We start from the raw sequence: 23,733 nt of genomic DNA, 5'->3' as shown, positions 1-23,733 counted from the left end.
ATACACCAAACCCTCCAACAGATCACCAGACAGACCTCTCGTCCTTGTGCTGTGAGAGGATATGGGGTGGGAAAGAAATGTTCTCCTCTGATTTATCACAGGACATTCAGGGATCTCTAGGATAACACTAATATTTCCCCCCAGAACAAAGAAATAGGTGCACAGCAAGTAGTAAAAGATGTCAAAAGCGAACCAAAAAAATTCCTTTATTTTACTTCTGTCTTTCTAAATCTGCTTACTCCCTGCAATATCTAATTTTAATTTAACTTTCTATTTTTACATTTATGTCCAAAAACATAACTGTTCATCCTACACAGCCTTCCCTTAAAAGGCTTAGAGAGTACTCAGTTATCATACCATCATCATTTACATTCTGCTTCATATAGCCAAACCCTATTTCTTCCTCATGGAAGAAAGTTTTAGGATATATTTAAAGCATACATTTGATTTCAATTTGTTTATGTCACCTATTCAACAGCAAAATGCAACCCTTCCCATCACACATTCTCCAACAGCTATCATTATGAAGTGAAAGAGTTACAGTAGTATCAGAACATAGTGAGACAATCTTTGATTTTAAATTACTGAGCATTACTTCAAAATGATGCATTTTGGGGACATACACTTTAAAATATGCTCATGGAATACTAGTTTCTATAACTTTCATATAATCTTGTAACTAAATACAAGCCAAAGATATTAAATATTTATTCAAAGCCTCTCTTGTTCTTTTCCCCTCAACAAATAAAGAAATAGACCGTGTTTCCATTTTGAGTACCTGGCTGGTAATTTGTATATAAAACTTTGCCCATCTTCTGTCCATACAATCACTTTATCAGCTGACACAAAGTCACCACCAGTCCAGGTCTGTTCATTCTCACTAGGGACTGAACACAAGAGGGAATAATCTCCAGCATCGAAAACCTGCAAAGAAACAGAAAAGTCTATCATTAACCAACTACACATTAAAATGCCCAGACAGAAGCTAATTTCAGTATTTCAGCACAGACATATTAAATTGTCTTAGAACAATATTTACTTAAGATACAGAAAATTTATTAGAAAAAAAACTAACGTCTACCTAATAACTACAGGACTATCCAAAATGTTATAAATATGGCAGGATATTACATTATTACATGTATTACATTATACTGCATATTTTGTCTAGGTAATAGGCCTTGTTTTATTGAAATAAAGCAACATATTCCCTACGCTGCAAGACAATATACTTTCAGGGGATTACACTCAATGAACTAGAGAGTTTGAATTTATAAAGAGGATAAGCCTCTTGGTCTGAATGCCTTACTGGCATTTATCTACAGTGAAAAAACAGCTTTTATTCAACCGGCTTTCCTTACCCTCCAGTATTTGGAGCACACTACCAACAATGACCGCTGGGTAAACGCACAGAAAGAAATGCTTTGACAGTTTTGACAATAAATAGGTTTAGACTCCTCTTCAAATACTGGTGTAGTATCCTAAGAAAAAGAAAGTTACATTAAATTAATTGTATTCTATTAAGAAAATGAATTGGAAATTAAAGAGTCATATTAGCTTCTGTCATAAAAACAGTACCTTCAAAGAAAGCCATTTCCCAATGGCTTACATTTGGCTCAAATCAAAAACATTTCTATAAATCCTAATTGAAGTAAATATTTGTTTTATTTTGATACCCTCATGGGTATGTCGTCTGTTGAACATCAGTCTTCCTGCGATACTCAAGTCTGCAGACTATCACACGTGCAAGGGTAGCACATACGCAGAAAAGCGGAACCAAAGAAGTGATATGTAAGAAATTTCCTTGGAGAGAGAGACACACACACAAAAACACATCAACTGGAATAAACAGGAGGTCATTATTTTTATTTGTATATAGCAATAATCAGGTGCAAATAGCATCCGGCATGTCAGCAGAGTCGGAGACCTGAACTGCTGAATCTGCAAGCCCCTGTTTCCTGCCCCAACTCCTGTCCACTACCTGACGTCTCTGTTCTCTGCAGCAGTCTGACCCTTGGCTAGAGGCTAAGATTCAGCCACTGCTGACCACTTTCTTCTGAGGTTCAACGCAGCGCTATCAAATAGCATGACACCTTACCCACTAGGCACTACACCCTTCACTGAGTTAGGGGTGTTAGGGTGGTCTGTTGGGTTGATGCTGTACCTGGACTAATCTGGGCCAATGAGGAAAATCCCTTTGGAATCCCACTAGCCCACCGCAGAGCACAACCTTCGCTTTTGGTTATGCCGAGGGTGGTTACTGCTAACCTGTCCAGATCCGAAAAACACATGAACTAGCTCCCAAGTTAATCCTCACTTGCAGACTCTGTCCATCTTCACTCTGACTTGGGATACCCTGAAGGACAGTGGTGACTTGTCTGCTCCAAATCTTCTCCTCTAACACCTGATGAGAACATTAATAAGAACTGCCAGCAACAACATGAATACAAAGCCTTGCACTAGGAAGAAGAAAAAAATAAAAGGTACACATATCAAATTGGTTGGTTATGCCATGTACACCACATCATACATATTTAATTTGGGGCACTGAAACTACCTGATTACTTAAGAAGCTATGTCCTGGGGTGGAGGGGGGAGCAATTTTCAAATATATCAAAGACTGCCATAGATACAGCAATCCAGTTACTTGGGAAAGTACAGCATCAGGCAGATAAGAACCCAGACCACCACGCATCGTCTGAAAAGCCTGGCAATTCTCTCCCGTTTTCTTGTGTCTGTATTGTTCCAGTTATACACGGTTATGAAAACCCGAGCCGAAACGACCAACAGGCTACAGACTAAATGCTTTGCTGCGCTCTAAACAGGAGATGTACATAGCAGCCTGTGTGCAATCCCATCCACTTTGTGAAAATGAAGAGCCTTGTGAAACCGGCTAAAAACCCAACCTTATCAAGGCAGGGTAGAGGAAGTCAGCTTAGCCAAGCAATTAGGGCAGAAGCAGGGACTCTCGTGTCCTAGGTTCAGCTCCTAGCTCTGTTGCAGAGATCTGCAACAAAATACTATTTTCCTGGAATATTTTTTTCTCATCTTAAAAATGGCAAGTAAACATTCTGTCCTACACACATTTATACATAGAAACAGTTAAGTGTTCAGAAAGTATGATAAAGACAAATTTTTAAAACTGACAGTCTTTACACACACAACCCCCCTGCCACACACACACACACACACACACACTTATGGAAATCAGATAACAAGAAAACACCCAGGTGAATTTTTTCTTTTGCTCAAGCTCAATTTAGGAAGATGACAGAGAACATGTCAAAAGGGACTCCGCTGTGTTTCATAACATGACAGATGGCCAACCTCTACGGAAAACCCAAAGGCTCGTAGCAGTTCTTGTTCTAGCATTCCTCATAAGAAGATCTACAAGACCATGTGGTATCCTGTTTTGTCACTTAAGTCTAACAAATTCCCCAGCTGGACAGATTAGTGGTGCCTATTTAGCATCGTCTCTTTCAGGGAATTACCCTGCTTTCAGATAGTCAGTAGAAACTAAGTAGATTCAGCTCTGATTTCTTTCTTTCAGGGTTCCCAATATCCCAGACAGACTATGATAAAGCTCCTGTTCAGTTATGTCTTTGTGCGTCTCATTTTCGGAAGAGCCAATACTCTCTATTGCTAACACCTTGATTTTTAATGTAATTTTTAAATGTGATGTTAGTTAGAATACTACTAGTTGCATGACAAGGGTTTCCAGAAAATGCTCTGAAATGATGTGAAATCAAGTATAACTTCAACTATGTTGAAACTAAGAAACAAAAAAATTTGAATAACGACTTTGAGGTACCCTGATGGGATGAAAAGCAAAGCATTCCATTATATTGGTCTTTCAAGCTAATTCAAACTACATTGCTTTTGTGCTGTAAACATTTCTGAAATCAGAAAACTGAATTTGTTCTTCCATATATAATAAAATTATATTTTCTTAGCTGCTAAACATCTGTAAAGGTATCCAAGTAATAGCCATCTCTTATAAGAAGTTTCTGTGAATAGTTAGTTTGCAAGAAATCTATGAGAAGTGTGGCAAATCTCCCATAGGACCTTTTATTGATTAGTACACAGGAAGGCAAAAATTGCCAAACAGGAGTTATCATTAATAATAAAAATTCCTAAAAATTGTATTCTTTGCTCTGCAAGCCCTTCGAACGCCTCTACTTCTCACTTCTTCTTTATCTTTCTCAAAGAAAATTATATAATTTTTAAAAGAAATTCCTATTATCTATAATAATATAAAACTATAATAAAAAATAAAAACTAAGTTCTCCATTCCATTTTTTATGTTCTTAAAGATAACTGTACTTAAAGTCACATTGTGACTTTTATAATTTCATCGCCATATTAAAGACACACTTCCTGTGCAATACACAGTAAGTTTCAACTTTGTACCCTATTTCTTCTATACAAAGTAAACAACTATTTATCAATATCATCTGCTTTGGCTAAAGAGTACTTAGACTGCAAGCTCTCTAATGTATTCATTTTGTTTGTGTCACATGAAGCTATACATACAGCATCCACCTCAGTCTGGAACGCTAAGTATTACCGCAACAATCTTGTTACTAAATTCTCTTTGGAAGTCAACAATCCCGTGACATGCACAGGATGACTTAGGGAAAGAATAGGATTTTAAAGAGGGAAAAATTAAAAGCCAACAGACAAAAAAAATTTGTATCTAATTAACATAAATAATTAAATGGTACAAATAAAGACTTCTAGAAATTAGAGATTCTTAACTTTAAATCACAGGTTCTTGACTTTGAAGCCAGTTCTGTGAGAGTGAGACGTAAGACAAGAGAAAAAGCATCTTCATTGAGAATTCTGTTAGTAACTTGAAGAGTTGGTTAAGCAAGATTAAGGAAGATCATTTTCGGAGGGTAAAAGAAAAAAAGACCATAATATTACTGGGCATATGGAAAAAACAGGAAAAAGGACTAAGATTCTCTCACCATCACAACAAAAATTTATGTGAGTTAACAGTTGATATTGGCATGCCCAGCAAATACCATCGGTTCAGAAGCCTTTGCTCACCTGCATGCGACTAACTTCAGAGGTTATTATCCAGACTTTCAGAATGCCAGTCACCGAAACAGCTACAACAGTATCCTCTAGAGAAAAATAAAAACAAGAATTAGATCGATAAATAGAACTTTTCCCTTTTATTGCACATTTGTGCATATCCGAGTACAAAAATACATAAGAATAACTCAATATTAAATTTTATCAAAACATTCTTGAAGTATTTGCTTCGAAACCCCAACGTTTATTTGCTTCGAAACCCCAACGTTTATTTGCTTCGAAACCCCAACGTTTATTTGCTTCGAAACCCCAACGTTTATTTGCTTCGAAACCCCAACGTTTATTTGCTTCGAAACCCCAACGTTTATTTGCTTCGAAACCCCAACGTTTATTTGCTTCGAAACCCCAACGTTTATTTGCTTCGAAACCCCAACGTTTATTTGCTTCGAAACCCCAACGTTTATTTGTGAGTTGGTGTTTTGCAAGTAAGTACGTGTGCGCACACACATACTCACACTCACTGGTTTTATGTTTAGAGGCTCGTTCCCACCAGGAGAGGGGACAAGTTCTCTTAACTAATACTTGAGGCTCCAAATGAAAGGGGCAGAGATGTGGAAAAGCAGTCCCAGTTGTCTTGGGTTGGAGGTTCCCAGAAGGTAATGAATCTAATACAGTGTTTTTGAAAGCAGCACATTTTTGCTAGTCAAACTTCCTAGAGATTCCCATTTATACCTGAGAAGTCCGGTGCTAAGACAGAAAGTCCATCAAATCAAGGGGCAGCTTCTTGATTACAAAATATGAAAACAATTACAAAACAAGAAATAAAATGAAAGGCAGCATCTGAAAAGACTTAACACCAGAGTTCATTTGCTGTTAGTCGGGTAACTCAGATGGTTTTTGAGGTCTGCAGTGGAGTTTTCCCACCCCAGGGCTTGGGAACACTCTCAGTTTACAAACTGTTCTTGACCTCAAGCCAAGATAAAAATCTCTCCTTGCTTCAGGATGCTTTTCCCAGCATTTCTTCCCCATAGGAACCCACCACCCTTAGGAAGCAAGTTTGCTGACCTGCATTCAGTAGCAGACTTAGTTAAGTAAACCGAAACAGTAATCACTGAGACTTTTACTGCCCTCACTCTCCCCGAAATTACAGCCTGCAGGACAGCAACACTTGAATGACTCATCTCTGCTCCTCAACTGCCAGAATTTAAAGCCCAGCAAAGTAATACAAAGCAGCCGAGGGCAAAACAGGTATGTGTGGATGGGTATCACTTCAAATCATGTCAACCAACCCACTGCCAAACACGGAGTCTACCCACATGCCTCTCCACTAAACTGACTGTCATCACAGTCACAGAAAGTTCCTCTCTCTGCAGTCTTAGATTTCTTTCCTCTTCCCCAGCAATGGTTACAACATTGCAATATTTCTTCCAGCCTCTCCGGGCATATAATCCTATTGTGTACTTTAATCAGCAAACTCCTTACACATTTCCTACAACAGCTTCCAAAATATTACGACAGTGCTTTTCGTAAAGCCACTAATCACTAATGCCACTAAATGATCTTGATGTGTACTACACATCACATTAATAAAGATGACAGCCTCGGCATTTAGAGTGCTTGCAGCCTTTCTTTTACTCTTGTGTCAGCTTAGAGGCTCTTGCTAGCACAGTGTTCTCCCAAACTCCTCGGTTCCCAAAGAGAAAACAAGGTATCACCTTGTTCTCCAGGTTTCAACACATGCACACCTTGAAGGAGATAACAAAACTATTCACTAAGTGAACATGGAACCTGCTGTGCACATGAACACAGGTGTGTGCACATGAACACAGGTGTGTGCACATGAACACAGGTGTGTGCACATGAACACAGGTGTGTGCACATGAACACACTGAATTAGGCTAGAATTGAGGTTCTGCTCATGAAAAAGCATTTAAATATAACCGGAGCAACAACTCTCCTCTGGCAGAATAGCAGCAGAGAAAATATTAAAAATGTTAAAGATTATCAGGTCTTCCCTCTGAAGAAATATTAAAGCAGCCTCAGAATGGGGCTGGCTGAGAGCCCTGGAGATCCCCTGGTCCAGCCCCTGCTGCAGCAGGGTCACCAGAGCAGCCTGCCCAGGACCACGTCCAGGCAGGTTTGACTATCGCCAAGGATGGAGATGCCACAACCTCTCTGGGCACCTGCTCCAGCATTCAACCACCTCTCAGTAAAAAAGTGTTTCTTGCATTTAATTTGATTTTCCCGTGTTTCAGTTTGTGCTCATTCCCTCTCATCCTGCCACCACGTGCCACTGAGAAGTGTCTGGCCCTGTCCTCTTCACATCCTCCCATCAGGTAGTTATAAACATCGATAAGATCTCCTCCAAGCCTTGTTTTCCAGGCTGAACAATCGTAGCTCTCTTGGCCTCTCCTTGTATGGGAGACGCTCCAGTCCCCTTTTCAGGGGCTAGAGATAAATATGCATGCACTGCTTTTTAAAAAGGTTAGTACTTGATGGGTATTGGACAAGATCATCTTCATTACTCAAAGGAAAGAAGTAACATGCTAGTTCCCCCCCAGGTTGTTGAAAATAGTATTTCTCTTACAGGGAGGCAAAGCCATAATAAAAGCAACAAAAATAATTACCTTGTGTTCTATTGGATCGAATGATACTCATGGAGCTGATCCAGTCAGGAGATATCTTTGATAATAAAGAATAAAGAACTTCAAGACTGGTAGCATCCACAACAAGAATTTCTGGATAATGTCCATGGCATAACAGTCTCCCTTCACGCTGAGTCCCAACAGTGAACTGGTAGAACTAAATGGATATTAACGAAATACAGAGGTTATACTCCATGTGGGGCATCAACTTCTTCATTTTCAATCAAAATCACAATTTCATAAATATATTCTAATGGCTATCTGTTTAGAAAATGCCACTGAGAACCAGTGGAAATTCTGTGTATGCAAGTAACATCACGGAAGCTTTTTGCAGAGGCCCTCCTTTCTCTTATTATCTTCTCAAGGCAATCCTCTGCCTCCATGCCCAGCTCCTGTAGCTGACAGAAGGCTGTCTCAACCTTCCCTGGTAAGACCATCCTCCCCCTCTCACCTCCCCCATCTTAACATCTCCTCCTTTTCCTCTATTCTCTCCAGCCTTTCTGATTAATTAATTATGGTATATTTTTTTCAAAAGCTGAAGTAAAGCACATTTCCAGGTCGAGGGCATTTGATGATGCACAATACAGCATAAGCTTTATTGGCATATTGCAGTATCTTATAAAATATCATTGTTAAGCTTCCAGAAAACCCCAGCCTTGTTTTAATAACAGAGCTACAGTTTCCATGCTATACAATGCATATCAGGACTTCTCAAGAATAGACAAAGCACTAACCTGTATGCCAGTATGTGCACAGGCTAATTTAGTAAACTCTATGCATCTGCCATCATTCACATCCCACAGACACATCTCCCTAAAATACAAAAGACAGATTACAACTACATCCAAAACATTTCATTTTTCTAAGGATTTAGGAATCATTTATATTGGGAGAAACTTAAATGATTGTTACTGACTAGACGAGTTGTATTTTTATAAAGGAAACTCAAAATTTACTTGAATTGCCAGTCCTTCCATCATAATCTAAATAAGCTTTGCTTCCCTAGCACAGTTAATGAGGGGAAATGAGTAAAATGTTATGGTTCATCATAAACCATCAATACTAAGTAAATGCAAGCGTGTAACTTAGAACGCCTGATTTCTCTCACAAATATTTCAAATTTTTATATACTTCTAGTGCCTCGCCTGAGGTCTTCAAAGATTAGCTTAGTTTTTCCATACTTGTAAGGAAGAAACCCATATTACCAAAAACAGTATATTAATCACATGGCAGCGAACACTGAGGTTTGCTTCAGAGGTCCAGGAATCATTCCCTGCCAACCAGATGTATCAGGACTTAAGCTTGCTTTTACTCAAGAAGCAGGTCTTGGATAAGGAGAGGGAAGGAGCAAAACACAGGTGTCCATCCACAACTGAACTTACAAAGTCACTCAAGCAAAACAGTGACAGAAAACACAGAAGTATCTGTACTGCAGTTGACAACATCATACATTTCTTTACCCATCCAAACATAAATTATATCCAAGGCAGCACAGATTACTTTATATACAACTGTGCTGTGTCCTGCCACTGAATCCTAAGGTGTAACAAATAATGTGGGCAGCCCTCCAAGATCTCAGGCACACCTCTATCCTCCTCCAGACCACGGATCTAAAATTCACACCACACTCAGTATTTCCCATCATTTGGGATACCTACGAATGCGTTAGACATTAGGCTAAGTAAAAAACAGTGTGGGTGAGAAACGCAGAATGAAGAGAAATGGATGTAAGCAACCCAGTCTCTTCCATATCCCCAATTTCCATTATTTAACAGATCTGCATATCAATAAATCTTCAGAAAACTCACCCGCTTTCTGATGCGCTCACTATATACTGCTTTTCACTGGAAGCAGAGGCCTTTGATAAACAAGTAATTGAGGCTGTATGACCAAACAACAGAGCTCTGGGATTAATCTAGAATCAGAGAATAAAACATAAAGCAAAAACAACATAGGGACTATTACTTACCTAGAACATACACATTCCAAATTTCTGTTTTATACAGTATATAAATATTTTATGTATACTATATATATATAAAAAAACACTTGTATATATATTTATATATATACACACACACAATACACACACACACACTTTATTTGCACAGGTGTAGAAATATAATCTTAAAAAGGTTTGCACAGCATGCTGGTACAGTATGTGAAAGAACCAATTTCTAACTAATACTGTAATGCTAATTTGTGGGAAAAAATCATTTTGTGTAAAACTAATTCTATCTATAATTTTAAATCATAGTTTGCATTTGGCTTAAGTCAAAAGGAAAATTTGCGCTATACTGCAACAACAACATTTCCCCAAATCAAGTATACTTCATAACCCTTCACATTTATAAAGACTTTTACATAAAAGTTCATTCACAGATTAAAGATAAAAAAGAAAACTGCCCTTTATTTATTTGCCCTTTCTAGAAAGAAATAGTCCCTTTCTCCAGTTGTTTCTTGTTAAATGTATTAGACACTAACATAATTTATGGGGGCAACTCAGAGACTGAGATTTTTCAGTATAACCCTTGCCTGAAACCAGCTTGATTTTATAAGAAAGGATAGTTTTAAACCCTTGGAATGGAGGAGAAAAAACAATTTGTATTCAGCCAAATGACTACCTCATCTTCAAGACGGACACTTGCAGATTTCAACTCAAGGGCAGAAGCTGACACACAGTAACTAATCAGCAATCTTTACCTCTGGTAGCAGAGCTTTCTCTCATTCAGTTTTCATAGGAAACAGAGCTTGAATAAAATAAGAATAACCTTAAGAAGCCCTCTAAATACTGTCAGCTGATCTCAGAAATCTGTTTTCACAAAATATTAAGCAGCTAAACCTGAAAGTAACTATCAGTTTAGGGCATCTCCAATGTCCAGAAAACAGGAAATAATTACTTCAAAAATGTACTACTGCAGCAGCAAAGTTACAGAGTGAAAATGCCTCTTTCTAATCTGAACTATTCACTACTGGAAGCATATAGTGCCAGCTCCAGGCCTCATTGCAAGAGGGGGAGTTAGAATACATGAAAAGAGCATAGAAACAACTGAACACTGGAATGGATGCTACAATATCAAAGAAGAAAAGTCACTTTGGCAGCAGTGGCAAACACTTCAAATACAAAGAAAATTGAAGTTATACGTGGAGTTTAGACCTACCTCTAAATCTACAGAGAGGTCCCAGAGACATATTTGTCCGTCGTGACATCCCGTGACGATCATGGACACGTCATCCATTAACAGCAACGTTGATATGCAGTGCGTGGGAGCTTTACGGCCCCAGAGGACGATGGGCAGCACAAGGCTATTCCCTGCCATTTTGCTTTCACACCTGTCAATTTAATCACGATAAAAAGCATTAGGTCTCAGCAGGTGCATGCCTTTTTTGCACTTATCATCATCTCATCCTCACAAAAACGTAAAAGATTAATCTGAAGTGACTGTAAATATTTTATACATGAGAAATATAGTTACTATATATGCTACGCTTCAAATAAAGTACAATATATAATCAACTCTTCTCTCATTGGGGAATATGTGCATCTTCACAGCTAACCCAGGGATTGAATAATATATTCTTTAAGCAGTCATTTGAAAAATGCAATGAACTGTGATTGCATTAAAACTTCACAATGTTAGTTTCTTACACATTTTGCAAAAGAGATTTTTCAAAGTGGCATTTCCCTACTTACATAGGCACTTTTTCCAATATCAGTCTTCTTGAAATAATTCTGGAGCAGCAAATGCTTCCAGTCCCAGGTTTGTAACAGCTACTATATGCCCAATCAGTAGAATCCATCCCCATTTGTCAAATGTGATGACCTTAGTCAAAAACAGGGTCTGGTGTTTTCTACACATCACCATACACTTTCCAAAAACATTTTTCAGTTCGAACAGTGTCACATCAGCCTAACCTTTTTAAATGGATATTTATGCTGGAATGCATAATATCCTGCATTAGCTGAAGTTGGAGCTGGAAAACAGTTCAAGGTTATTGCAATCCCTTCATTAATTCTCTTTACCTGATTGTTTTTATCCTTTCACACACAGCTAAAGGGACTACCTAACAAACAAACGGTAACTAAAAGTAGAAATAGTCTAATTAAAAGTAGCTTTGAATTTTCTAGTTTCTGGTTCCTAAGCCTTGATGGTAAATGTATTCAGCCTTCCACCTCCCCAGTAATGGTGGCTAAAGAGGTACTTCTACGGCCCACCTGAGAAGGGAAAGGAAATCAGAACATGCAATAGCAAGAGAAGTGGTGGTAGGCAGGAAAAAGGGGAAAAAAAGGAACTGTCACTAGCATTGTCAGCACTACAGCTAAAGAAAGAGAGGGCAGGGATAAACACTGCAACTGCAGACCACCCCTCATGCTTCCTCATCTCTTCAGCACTGCCAACCACCAGGAGCTAAATTCCAAAACAGAACTGTACTGATTTAAAGGCTGAGACTTTAAAGGCAGGAACTGAGTTAGTTCTGTTTATCCCCTGCTTTATGGCACTTCAGGGTTCATGTTGCCAAGTTTTGCTCGATAAGGGCGATATACTCATGTAATCAATTCGTTTTGTGACAACTGACCCCACTCTTCCAAATATCTCCAAGATGCTCAAGGAAATCTCAAGGACTCACAGCCCGGCTATAAGCAGCAAAGATGAAGAGGCAACACAGGCAGCACAAAGGCCGGCGTTTAAATGAAACCCAAGTCTCCCAGCACCTGCAGCACCATATAACAGTCTGGGCCTCAGGAACAGCAAAGAGTTACCTTATTATATAAATCAGTGAATTTTACTCCTTATATTACACACATTATATGAATAAATAAATATATTAATATATATAGCATGCATGTTGGAGCAAAGGCCACTGAACTATCATAAAAGACATATGAAGTTCCCTACTATTCCGTTATCAGGTCAATAAAACTTTTTAAATAAAAAACAAAATTAATAGTTGTACCACAGCATGTTTCAACTTAGAAAAACAACTACGCTCAACAGAACTGCTGTAGTGCGTTTGGTCTCACTTCTACGAGATGCCCCTCTGCCTCCGCTCCCAAGCCTTCACAGCGCCCTGCGCCTACAGCCAGGCCGATCCCAGGGCTCTCCTGAGGAGCGGCCCTGAGTCCAGCCGCCGCGAGCTGCTGCAGGCTCCACTCCGGCTCCCGCGGAGGGCAGCAGCACCAGGCACGGGGCTACGGTGAGATCTCTGCTAACACTCCTGAAGCCAGACCAGAAAAAAGAGAGAGAGAAGCCCTGCAAACACAAGTCCAGCGGCACTACAGTAAGATCTCTTCCAAACTCACTGCCTCAGCTAGTAGATTTGACAATCTTTGTAAAGTTCATCTACGGATTTCAAAGTTTTATTTATTTAAAGAGTCAAATTGTATTTAAAAACAAAGCAACAACTAGCCAGCCACTCAAACAGAAGTCTTCTGAGGAACTATACTAACGCCAAATGTGCTTATATGATATCCAGGGACAGCCTTCATCGCTGCAGCTCGCCATAAGGACTACGTTCTGGCCGCCCTCCAACAAGCAACGTTATTTAATATCTTACAAACATACTGACACATATAATAATAATAATAAAAAAAGTCCAGCTTATCTGTCATAAAGCCTAAATTTTCCTGGAGATTGGGAAATGGAGAACAAAAGTGTCTGAATCATAACTTCAGAGAAATAGAAAACCCCACAGAAACTGAAATAATAATAAAACAATTACAAGGATTGGCACAAGGCTTAAGAGCAAAAACAAAACACTGTTTATGTTAGCAATATTCTGAGCTTACAGCCCATTTAAATGTGTTTATAAGCTACAATTCTTCACTCGGCCAGAGTGAAAGTTTGCTTACGCCGAGCTTGTCACTTTATTTCCCCGTCTCTGCCTGGGGCAGGACTGAGGCAAGCACAAGCTATCTAAACTGCCCATCTCCCCTTGGGCAGGGAACCCGGTTAGACCAACCATGCATGGAAAGTCCACACAGAGGAAAGGTAAACCGTAAAATACAAAATCTTCTGTTGCTGCCCAGTAAACTGGCTGAGCTCAAGATGGTTTGGGGTATACTTTTCAGGTGTATTCTATATTTAATAAATAAAAATGCTAGAATTTAAGTTATATCTAGATCTTACCAATGGTAAGATTATAATGACATATGCAAGATCCATTCCAGATGCGATGACTTGCTAAGAAACAACTGAAAACAGTAAGTGCAACCATCGAGTAGGGAAAATACATCAGGAATGACTGACATTTTGCTATTGGTCTCTTATTCCACATTCAAGAAGAGTTGCAGTAGCTGTTCTCCTAAACCACAGTAAAAGCTTGAGTTATGGAAAGTTATTGCTTGTAGTATTTTGTGATGAACGAACCGGGAACGCTGTTTTGCCAAATAAAGGAGATGCTCCCTCTGTACTGTCTTGCAGAGGTTTATGTCCTGAACTTACTATAGCTCAAACCAGAACAGAATTTCTCATTTACAGGAGTATAAACAAGTCAGACACAGGCAGAAATTATTCAAGAAACTTTTAAAATACATATTTTGTATCTTTATATAGACATATGTATTTTTCTTGCTTGTGTGATGTAGTAACATTTGCATTTGTCCACAGAGATGCAAACTTTTTTGTAGCACATTTCGAAAGCGAAAAAGATACTCTCATTATGAAAAAGGGGGAGGGAAAAAAAAAAAAAGTCATCCTGAATCTAAGCCAGGTTTACTGCAACTCGACTTCCCCACTGCACTATCCGAGCTCCCCGTCGTGTCCCTGCGACAGCCCTAGCAGACAACAGCTCTGGCTATCAGAAGCGAGCAACGTACAGCCGCACAGTCACGCTCGCTCACCCCCCAGCTCTCGCCGCACAGCACAGCACAGCGCAGGACAACTCTGCCTGCCTTTTTTCCGGTGGAAGCACAAGTTTGAGCCTCAGAATTTCATGGAAGCTGTTGGAACTTAATTCAACAATTTTCAGGTCTATTGAAAACTATTATTCAAGGTTTTAATGACCCTCTTTCAGACAAACTCAAATTTGATACAAACAGAGGCAACTACACAGATCTTACCGATACCAAACATGAATTTCACTTTTTGATCTTACATACCCCCGTTACTCCCAGTGTTGACTTCTATACTTAAGTGCTTCTGCATCCAAAATCCTTTCCATTTCAAAACAGAAGCATAGCTTTTACTGATATATTTTTTTCTATGCTACATGGAGATCAACACAAGTTCTCATCCCTCATCTATACAGAAACTGCAGTGCAATTTCTTCAAGAAAGTAATTTCGTATTAGTTTTGACAAATGCTGCCTATATTTCTAGAGCAAACAACCTCTGCAGCCAGAGAAATCAAACATGATAATGTACATGGAAAAATGGGGGAAGGGAAGACAGTGAATAGTAGAATAATGAGTAGCTAAGTATTGGAAACCATAAAGAGGAAAAAAGGCATGATTTCAAAGAGGTTGCAAGACCTGCTGGATGTACCAAGCCTCAAACTTCTGGAAAGAGAGATGCATTACAGTTATTCACAAAATCCAAATCATGAAAGCAATACTAACACTTATTATGAAATGCCATTTTATGTCAGCTCATTTCTTGCATCTGATTATACTATGTTTACTAGGAACTATTTTACAAAGAGCTATTATTTAATGAAAAACTATGAGCAAAGACCAAAGATCAAGCATGTAATCTATTACAACATCCTACAAGCTACATTAAAATTAGTATTTTTAAAACATGCTGGAAAACATATTGCTAACTGTTATGCAATAGCAGATCAATTGTTCCCTGTCTGGATGATCACAATACAGAACTGTAAACAATTAAAAATTCTGCAAGGACACAGCGACCTTACTAATGACCGCAGACCTGTTAACCAAAAAGTTACAATTCTAAAAATACTTCATTTACAGTGATTTAATCAGAAAAATATCACGAAAGACAGAAATAAAACATATCCAGACATCACACAAAAATGAAATCATATAAAAACAACTTAAGTCTTTTGTCACCCAATTTTTGTACTCCTAAAATGAACGACATGCTGGGAAAGGTGTGGAGAGGTAGAAATTTCTTTTAGATATATTAATACTAAAGCCCTTAAATAACACTTGAGTTACAACTTCCTTTCCAAAGTGTTCTTCCCTCACTACTTCCAAAAAATTCCCCTCAGTAGCTCAACTACTGTAGACTAGAAAGACAAAACCAGGCCAAAATTAATCCTGAAGGATGCTACAACAGCAGCCGCCTGAACGTAAAATACACAGTGCATTCTCCTTACCTGGGATTAGAAGACATACTGGTTTAGCAGTAATCTTAACACCACTGGTTTCACCACACTTCCTTCAAGTTTTTTTTTCATGACAGTAAAAGATATTTGACCGTTAATGCAATCTGTGAATTAGTATTTCTTTTAAATGGATAATATAGCAATCCCTCAATAATTTCAAAGCTGAAAAATCTAAGAGTACCTCAGCTATAAATGCTGATGAGCAACATAAAAACCTCTTTTCTCATCCATTTCATTTCTTATTGTTCATAGTTCAGGGAACAAGCCATACTATTCATCTTTATGCTTATCTCTGTGGCGCAAATAACTGCACTTTTGAATAAATATAGAAGCTCCCCTATCAGAGCACGCAATTACTACTTCTTTGCATTTTTACAGTAAGCTTAATGCCGCAAACTACTTAAAAAAAACTTTAAATTTGACAGCACTATAGATACATACTTAACCACAAACTGAATTTTCACAAGGAAAGAAAAGGATATTACAACACACAAAAGTGCTAGCACATATAAATAACCCAATGTATTTTATATTTTCCATACAGAAAAATGTGAGAGAAAGTACTGAAAACATTAATATCAAAAATACATTTTAAAGGCTTAAACACATACACATTTCAAAACTTTTTTATCTAAAAGAGAGAAAGATAATTCTTAGGATATTAAATATCAGTCCTTGGGAGTGAGAACAAAAAGAAGAGCTACCTCTTTCCTTCTAGTTTTTTATTATGGTATCGCAATGCCTTCATTAAAAACTTCATTTTCAGAAAATACCGCAAGTACCACATTTTAACAGACGAAGAATTCAGTCTACAAAGAACAACACTTCTCTATCATTGGTGAACGCCAAATACATCCCCTGCAAAAACCAAAACTCATTTAATGTCTGTAAACAATCAATATATAATTTTTTTAAACATCAATGACGACAAACTACAGTAGCAAATAAACACTGTACCTATTGACAAAAGCACAAAGTGAATCATCACATACGAAATCCCATGTTTAGCTATTTATACCTTTCTTGAATAAACTGCCTATTTTTGCAGAACTAGGAACTGGAAATTTGAGCTGGAAAATTAACTGGAAACATCAAACTGAGTTAAGCTCTTCCCACTCCACGGGGAGCATTCAGTTTTCCCCATTGCTGCCACAAGTGCCAGAGTCCTGGTTTTGTTCCCCTGCACATACAGTGAAAGGACAAGTTTGTGTTATTGCATATAAATTTTTTTTAATCTTTTTTAAGTAAGGCAGGTTCATCCTCCTGTCACCTACACCAGATAACCTCTACCTATGCCCTTAAGTTTCCATCTCTCTGAGGATCTCCCAGAACAGTCTGGAGAGTGGGGCATATTTCACCAGACATAATGACTAGAAAAATGTAAAATACGTATTTTTTCAATTTAGATCTCAATTTTTTCAGCTGCTTTATCTTTACGTAACTCAAAACACGAATGCTGAACCATCCTGGCAGCCCTCCGCCAGACTCGCTCCAGTACAGCAACATCTTTCTTGCACGGAGGAGCCCCAAACTGGACACGGTACTGCAGATGCAAACTTGGAAGTGCCAAAGAGAGGGGAAAAATCACTTCCCCTGACTTGCTGGCTACAGTCTTGCTAATGCTTCATGGTCAGCTTGTCCTCCACCAGGACACCCAGGTCCTTTCCTGCAAAGCTGCTTTCTAGCCAGTCAGACTCCAGCCTCTACTCTCTGCTATTCCACTTCTGATGCATCTGGTTCCACTGAACTTTATGAGGTTCCTGTCAGTCCTTTCTCCAGCCTGTCACGGTCCCCCTGAATACAGCCCTGCCCTTTACTCCCCCCAGTTCAGCATCATCCAGGAACTTGCTGAGAGTGCACTGCATCCCACTGCCCAGATCATTAATAAACACATTAAACGGTGCGGGCCTCCGTATCTCCGAGGGGCAACACCAGCCGCCAGCGGGGCCCTGTACTGCTGATCACAGCCCTTGGTGCCCGGCGTGAGAGCCAAGCTTCCACCCACCTCACCGCCCACTTCTCCAGGCCACATCTCACAAACTTGGCTACAAGGATATGGTGGGAGGTCGCGTGAAAGGCCTAACTAAAGCCAAGGCATACGACATCCATTGCTCTCCCCTGTCCACAGAGGCAGCTCCATCTCATCACACACCGCAGGCAACCAGACTGGGCAGGCGTGACTTGCTCTTGGAAAACACCCTCTTGCCCTTCATGTGCCTGAAGACAATTTCCAGGAGGATGTGCTCCACAGCCTCCCCAGGGACTGACACCAGCCTGACCAGCCCGTACCTCCCCAGATCCTCCCTGCCCTTCCTGAAGAGAGGTTTGACCTTTGCCTTTCGGCAGCCAGCAGGAACCTCCCCAGACCACCATGACCTTTCAAAGGTGACAGAGAAGAGTCTCCTACCGACGCGAGCCACTGTCTGGTCCCATGGATTTTCACTTTATCAGTGAAAAACAAGGCAAAAATGGCATGGAGTACTTTGGCCTTTTCCATGTCCCTTATCACTAAGTTCCCAATATCGTCAAAATATAATCTAGTTAGTTACATACACCAAACAAATGTTTCAGTGGTGTTCTTCACATTTAAAGAGAAATTGATCCCTTAAATTATGAGAGCATCCAAAAAATTAGATTAAATTCACCATTTTCACATTAGCAAAGACGGATTTGAAAGAATATCATTACTATATCATTTTTAAATTCTCACATGGGTAAAAGTTTAGAACATACTAATCTGATAAACTAGTCAAGTGACTTTCTATGGCAGTGTTTAAAGCTGATACTTAGGCAAAATAAATGATCTGGGATAATTCAATAGCTTTACTCAGACTGAATCAAAGACTCTCATATAAACCTCTCTATGAAGCTACAGTCCTCTAAACACTAACTTGCACCTTCATGCTTAATAAGTTATGGCAAATTGTCCACAGCTAACTTACTGCACTATAATAAAACAGAAAACACACAGTAATTTAAAAAAAAAAAAAAAAAAAAAAAAAGAGTCTGATGATAAAGATATAAGGCAGAGGCAGGGAAATTTAAAGTTAACAGTAGCTTACTGTTCAATATAACTGGGGGAACAACCAGGTCTGATAGCCACAGCTATACAGACAAAGATCTGATATGAGGTCAGAGAACTTTAAAATAACTGTTTCTATGACAGATGCAGTCACATAATTTCCATGATTTTTCTTGTCCTCTGCATCATCTGCCACATTTAAAAAAAAAAAAAAAATCTAATATAGAGCAAGTAAGAATATCACCTAATCAAAAATATTCTGCATACAAACCACAGCAGAACTCAAAACTTTGATCATACGGCTTATGACTTTCTGCCATGACCTACACGTAGAAACTAATTCTCATATTTTCAAAAAACATTTCTGCCTGTCTTATTCTTGCATACACTTTTTATCTTGCCAAGTGATAGTAACAGACAGAAAAATCTACGAACTTTCTTTCACCTTTATGCAAACTGTTCCTGAAACCTCATTTTATTTGTAATTTCCTCTAGTCTTCCCAGAACTTGCAGATAAGATAGCTGAGTTAGAGACCTCCCAAAACCTTGCAAGACTCAACAATTAGTTATTGAAACAGCATTCAAAATAAGGATTTTTGCAGACAGAAAAAGCACCCAGGCAGGATTAATTTATGATAGGCCAGAAGCTAGAGACAGTGGCTTTTCACCTCTGCATTGCCTTGGGACAATAAAACCAGCTCTGTGCCTGTCACTAGCAAGTGGATACGATCCTCTAGCTGCTGCTATTTCTATGCCCTGCGTGCAGAGAGGCAGTTGTGGCCAGTACAGCACCTGGTATGCAGGTGCTTTTTTTTTTCCCCCTTAATATATTTCAGCAGTTAGATAATAAAATATCAGGAAATATTTAAAAAGAAGCAGGGATAATGACGTTACACCTTGTACAAGCAGGAAACAAAGCTAAAGGAGGGGAAGGAAAAACAGAACACGGTATTGGAGACATCTCGAGGCAAGATAAACCCCAGGTGTGATCAACATGGTACTTTGGCGTGACTGAACACGCTGCCCAGGCCATTTGCACTGCTGATGACTTTCTCAGCGTAGACCAGACTGACAGAGCACACAAGTTTTTCACCCTTTTGTCATACTCAGCCCTAACAGTTTGCACACATACCTTTAAAACATCAGTAACTGCTACAACTACAGAAGCACAGAAGTAATGCCAGGTCTGTCACCAAAAGGAAAACTGGTTTAGGTCTACTCCACGTGCACGAATATAAGTAATTGCCACCCGGACTGATGGCATATGACACCACCAGCCTTCGCAGTTACCTGGCTGCTGTCTGCAGTACTGTGCATCTAACTGCCATGGACGTGCTCTGCGCCAGAGCAAATCACAGCGGCACCTCCCAAAAGGGAGATGAGGGTATCAGTCATTCAAGAAAACACTAAGACTCAGAGAACACGTCAATAATTTCACGTTCAGATACAGTACCGCTGCATATCACTGCACAGACTGAGCGTAGTGAGCCAGGTACTCTGCGTGAGCCTATTTCCCAGGACGGACAGATTCAGGAAGGTGCACAGAAAGGTTACAAAGCGGAGCAGGAAACCGGAATGCTTCTTTTAGGAAGGGAGCATAAAAATAACTAAATCTAGCTTTGTTCTGATGGAGCACAGCAAAGGCGAAGAAAATGTATAAAAGAAGAAGTATGTAAAACACATCTTTTTGGATTAAAGCACATGCATTTAAAGAATTAATCTTAGGATATGTATGGATGCTAAAAGAATGTGTCAGGGAAAAAAATACATCTGTGAAATGACTGTTTCTGTATCAGATTTGGTCTCAGCATGTCACAGTTCCAGAATGAAGCACTGAAGACTGTCAAATGAACACCCGCTTTTACAGAAATGCAACTGTGCTTATGTTCGTGCAAAGCAGCTCAGAAAGGTTCAGAATAAGTCACTCCTTTGCCTACCCATTTTTTCCACACTTTAATACTTTTTTTCCTAGCATCTAAATTACATTACTATTCAGATTTGTCACCAATAAGTACAGGGATGGCTGCCATCCATGACACTAGGACAAACCTTCTAAGTGGATTGCAAATTTTCGAGTGAGCAGCAATTTTAAATGCTTAATACTTTCCACGCTTACAGCATCTTTCATTGAAAGAGACAACACTAGTTGAGCATTTTAACACCTCTCCTGAAACTATTTACATGAAGGCACACATTTATTGGAAAAGATAACCTCTGTCACAACATGTCTTCCATTTGAATAATCCAATGCTTTTTATAAAATCACAAATTTTTAGTATTATTACCAATGATCTTTTCCATTTAATACGTGGAGCTCGAGAAAAGGGGCTAAGGCAGGTGAGGGAAGAAAACTAAAATAATTTCCCCAGCGTTGCAGAAATCTTTTGCAATCAGGACCCAAATGTTCAGACATCTATAACTTTGTTTAAATAGACGGTGATTAAACAAACAATGCCGTTATTAAGTGCAAATGGTCAGTATAGTTTGCTGCGTTAATTAAAAATTGTTTCCGAAAGCCTATCAGTAATTTTCAGTCTTTTGTATTTTGTTTTTATTCACCATAAAAGTATCAAATGCAAAATATCACATTTTTGCTTTCCTAGCCTATTGTTCATCTAAAAAAAGGAGTTTGGGAAAGAATTAAGCTTTTTAATATTAATGTTTTTTCAGTAATAAAACCCTGCAGGCTTTTTTAAGTTAAAAAAAAATTTTGGACCATACTGTCATGATACAAACCACTGTAAAAATCATTTATCAGGACAGTTCTTTGACACATGTAACAAATAATTAGCATTTCAGCAGACACCTGGTAAGCACAGAATACCAAAATTAGGGAATGGCAACTATGCCTTTATACTTGATACATTCACTGGCTCAAGTTTCTGATTTGCAACTACAACAAAAGAAAGTATTGCAACCTTGTGCTAAAACGTACTTATAAAAAGAAATATTTAAAAGTGAAATTGTTCACTAAGAGATTATCATAGGTAAACAGGTGAAGTAGCTCTCATTTCCAAGAACACAGTTAATTTTGTTTGCTGTAGAGTAGAACCAAGGAGTGAATTTTTCATGGCGGTGGCAAAGTCAGGAAACTGGCTTAGCAACAAGATAGGCAGGCTGGCGGTTTCAACGCCAGACCCACTCCACGCATGCACACGTACATGTACATGCACGGACACACAAACACACAGAATCGGAGAGCAGCTGCTGAGCTAAACTGTAAAGTGTATTCATGCTGATACTCAACTTTATTCATCTGATGTCAAAACAAGCAATTCTCAAGGAGAACCAATGTATTCCTACTTAATAACCAAGAGGCATAAGGACTTTCTTTTCAAAAGCCCTGATATTCTAAATACAACGTATTTAATTTTACTGCTATGAATATCCACACTGACCTCCCTAACGCTACTCATTAAAGCAGAGCTAAGTCTATCTGCAGGAGAGGACTAAACCACTGTTCCGAACTTGATCAAAGCCACACAGAATCTTACGTGAAGTGAATAGGAGATTTCAAGCCAGGTGATAACAATCAGCAAACCAGACTGTCGTTCTCATTTTGCTGATCAAGGATTAAACAAGAATGGGCACCTGGCTGGCTTTTATCCCATGTAATCTGTTGATTGAAAATTCATCACTTCAAGTCTACAATTCTTAAAAAAAACCAAAACCAAACAAAATAAAGATCAGGAGCATCTCCAATAACATTGTCCGGTCAGTATCTCTACATCATCCTGGTTCACCTGTCTGTAATATCTACAGTCAATCTGCACTGCTGCATTTCATATCATGTTTGTAGTTCAAGCTCTCTAAGACAATACAGTCTTCTGGTTACTTGTTTCCTCAGGACGTGGCACAGGACCCTATGCCTTGATTTGGTTGTGATGTATTACTGTAACCTAAATACAAATACCCTAATATTGCCAAGTCCTCCAAACACACCCATAATCAAAAATAAACCCATCAAAAGAAACAGGAATTTGCCTTCTACAGTGAAAAGTGAAAGACTCAGCTAATTCAGACACAAGCTCTTCCCTAGTCTTTATACAGCAACAAAAACAATGACAAAATAACAGAAGATTTTTGCTCTCCCCAGGCAAGTCAGTGACTACAAAAGCCTGATTTAAGAGTATTTCACAATATGAAGGTAGGAACAGTGACCAAAAACAAAGAAGGAAAAAGCTATCCTATGTATACATAGAAGTTTACAAAACAAGAAATGAGAGAAAATAATAATAATTGGGGACTCAGAACCCTTCGTTACAGTGAACAGCGCCTGTGGAAGCCGCCTGCAGATTTCCCTGGCGCTCACTCTGGCGACACACGAAAACCGCACGTATTTTTCCCGTTTTTTCCGGGCCGTCACGGTCACACGCAGGACAGCAGCTCCGCGCCCCGCCCGCAGCGCCGCGCTGTCACCCAGGGGAAGGAAACAGACCGGGGAGGCCGCGGGGGCTCCGCGGTGAGAGACGCCCCCGCTCCCGCAGCGGGCGGTGGGGGGTTCCCAGGCGCCCCCCTACCGAGGGCCTTCCCTCAGGTAACCGGCAGGGCCCCCCCACTTCAGCGCCCCCCCCCCCCCCCCCCCCCGGGCAGGGGACGGCCCCGGGCAGGGCAGGGCAGGGGGCCCCCCGCGCACAACATGGCGCCGCCGCCCCGGCGTGGGCCGCGCTGCGCGGGGTCCCGGAGGAGGGGCGGTGTGGGGGGGAGCCCCCTCACTGCGCGCCGCCCCCGCACT

The 23,733-nt window shown here is 39.6% G+C and overlaps 1 protein-coding gene across 2 annotated transcripts in view; it reads right to left on the bottom strand.

Annotated features, from left to right (window-relative positions):
• Positions 1 to 23,733, bottom strand: part of LOC112985188 (WD repeat-containing protein 7) — a 164,231-nt gene that overhangs the window by 140,280 nt on the left and 218 nt on the right. For both annotated transcript variants that reach the window (XM_064500699.1, XM_064500700.1), the window contains exons 2-8: positions 10,847 to 11,018; positions 9,494 to 9,600; positions 8,420 to 8,498; positions 7,668 to 7,842; positions 5,053 to 5,129; positions 1,362 to 1,481; positions 779 to 924 (exon numbers count right to left, since the gene is read on the bottom strand). In XM_064500699.1, coding sequence (XP_064356769.1) covers positions 779 to 924; positions 1,362 to 1,481; positions 5,053 to 5,129; positions 7,668 to 7,842; positions 8,420 to 8,498; positions 9,494 to 9,600; positions 10,847 to 11,005 — 863 coding nt within the window. In that variant the 5' untranslated portion in view covers positions 11,006 to 11,018. The remainder of the gene's footprint in view (positions 1 to 778; positions 925 to 1,361; positions 1,482 to 5,052; positions 5,130 to 7,667; positions 7,843 to 8,419; positions 8,499 to 9,493; positions 9,601 to 10,846; positions 11,019 to 23,733) is intronic.

Source organism: Dromaius novaehollandiae, chromosome W (genome assembly GCF_036370855.1).
Source record: "Dromaius novaehollandiae isolate bDroNov1 chromosome W, bDroNov1.hap1, whole genome shotgun sequence".
Taxonomy (NCBI): Eukaryota; Metazoa; Chordata; class Aves; order Casuariiformes; family Dromaiidae; genus Dromaius; species Dromaius novaehollandiae.
This window is presented reverse-complemented; position numbering and strand designations above follow the sequence as displayed.